Source organism: Suricata suricatta, chromosome 6 (assembly GCF_006229205.1).
Source record: "Suricata suricatta isolate VVHF042 chromosome 6, meerkat_22Aug2017_6uvM2_HiC, whole genome shotgun sequence".
In the NCBI taxonomy this organism is placed as follows: domain Eukaryota; kingdom Metazoa; phylum Chordata; class Mammalia; order Carnivora; family Herpestidae; genus Suricata; species Suricata suricatta.
The window spans coordinates 136881098-136882144 of NC_043705.1; the positions used below are offsets into that span (position 1 = coordinate 136881098).

The window sequence follows — 1047 nt, forward strand, 5'->3', positions numbered from 1 at the left end:
GGACTCGCCTGCGTCCAGCGTCACCACCGCAGCTGTCCGCCCAGCGGCCCACAGCTCGCATTCGCACCGGGTTCGCTCTCATGGGTCTGGTCTGGGTTTACTCTAGAAATGAGTTTTGACATTTATTTGTTAGAAGTAAGATATTTGATTTCTTATAGATTTTATTTAAATCCAAGTTAGTTAACATATAGCATAGTAATGGTTTCCGGAGTAGAATTCAGTGATTCGTCACTTACACATAACAGCCAGTGCTCATCCCAACAAGTGCCCTCCTTAAAGCCCATCCCCCATCCAGCCCAACCCCTCCCCCCCGCCCCCGCCCCCACACAGTTCTCTGTATTCAAGTGTCTCTTATGGTTTGCTTCTCTGTCTGTATCTTATTTTTTCTTCCCTTCCCCTATGTTCATCTGTTTTGTTTCTTAAATTCCACACAAGTGAAATCATATGGTATTTGAATGAAATTGCCAAAGAGATAAATGAATGTAAAAAGTTTTGCCCTTTCGAAGGCATGCTAAGACTTTTCTAGAGGGTGGTCCAAACAGAAAGGGCGTGTCTTTTCAGGCGGCATACTTGTACCTGGGTGGTTGGCGGTGGTGGTCTGGAAGCGCCCCGTGGGTCTCGGGAGGTGCTCTGGCGCTCCCGCTCCCGCTCCGAGGTGGTTCGGGTGTGCTTCCTCGCGGGATGTCCACAGCTCCTGGTGCCCTCGTGTGTGGCTGACTGCAGTTCACGAAGACCAGGCTCCGCCCCGTAGCTAGGAACCGTGTGACCACCTGTGCTTTGGGTCTCCTGTGGTATAACAGGCTTATGTGAACTTGGACTCAGGCCCGCACAGCTACTGTAGAAAAATGAGGCACTATCCTAAGGCTGTTGCTCTTGAGAAGGCAAATTCTGTTTATAGCCCGTAAAGGAGCGGGAATGGATCGCTACCAGAAAATACAGGTTCGTTGGAATGAGTCACTTCACCCTGGGAGTCTGCTGGGACGCCAGGGGCTTCAGAGACCTGCCCGCTAGGTATTCTGTCTGTGGAGCTAACCCCCCCCCCCCCCG

At 51.3% G+C, this 1047-nt stretch overlaps 1 protein-coding gene across 1 annotated transcript in view; it reads right to left on the bottom strand.

Moving 5' to 3' along the window:
• Positions 1-1047, bottom strand: part of TRIO (trio Rho guanine nucleotide exchange factor) — a 197873-nt gene that overhangs the window by 70849 nt on the left and 125977 nt on the right. Inside the window, 1 exon segment of the mRNA XM_029941284.1 lies at positions 577-786. Coding sequence (XP_029797144.1) covers positions 577-786 — 210 coding nt within the window.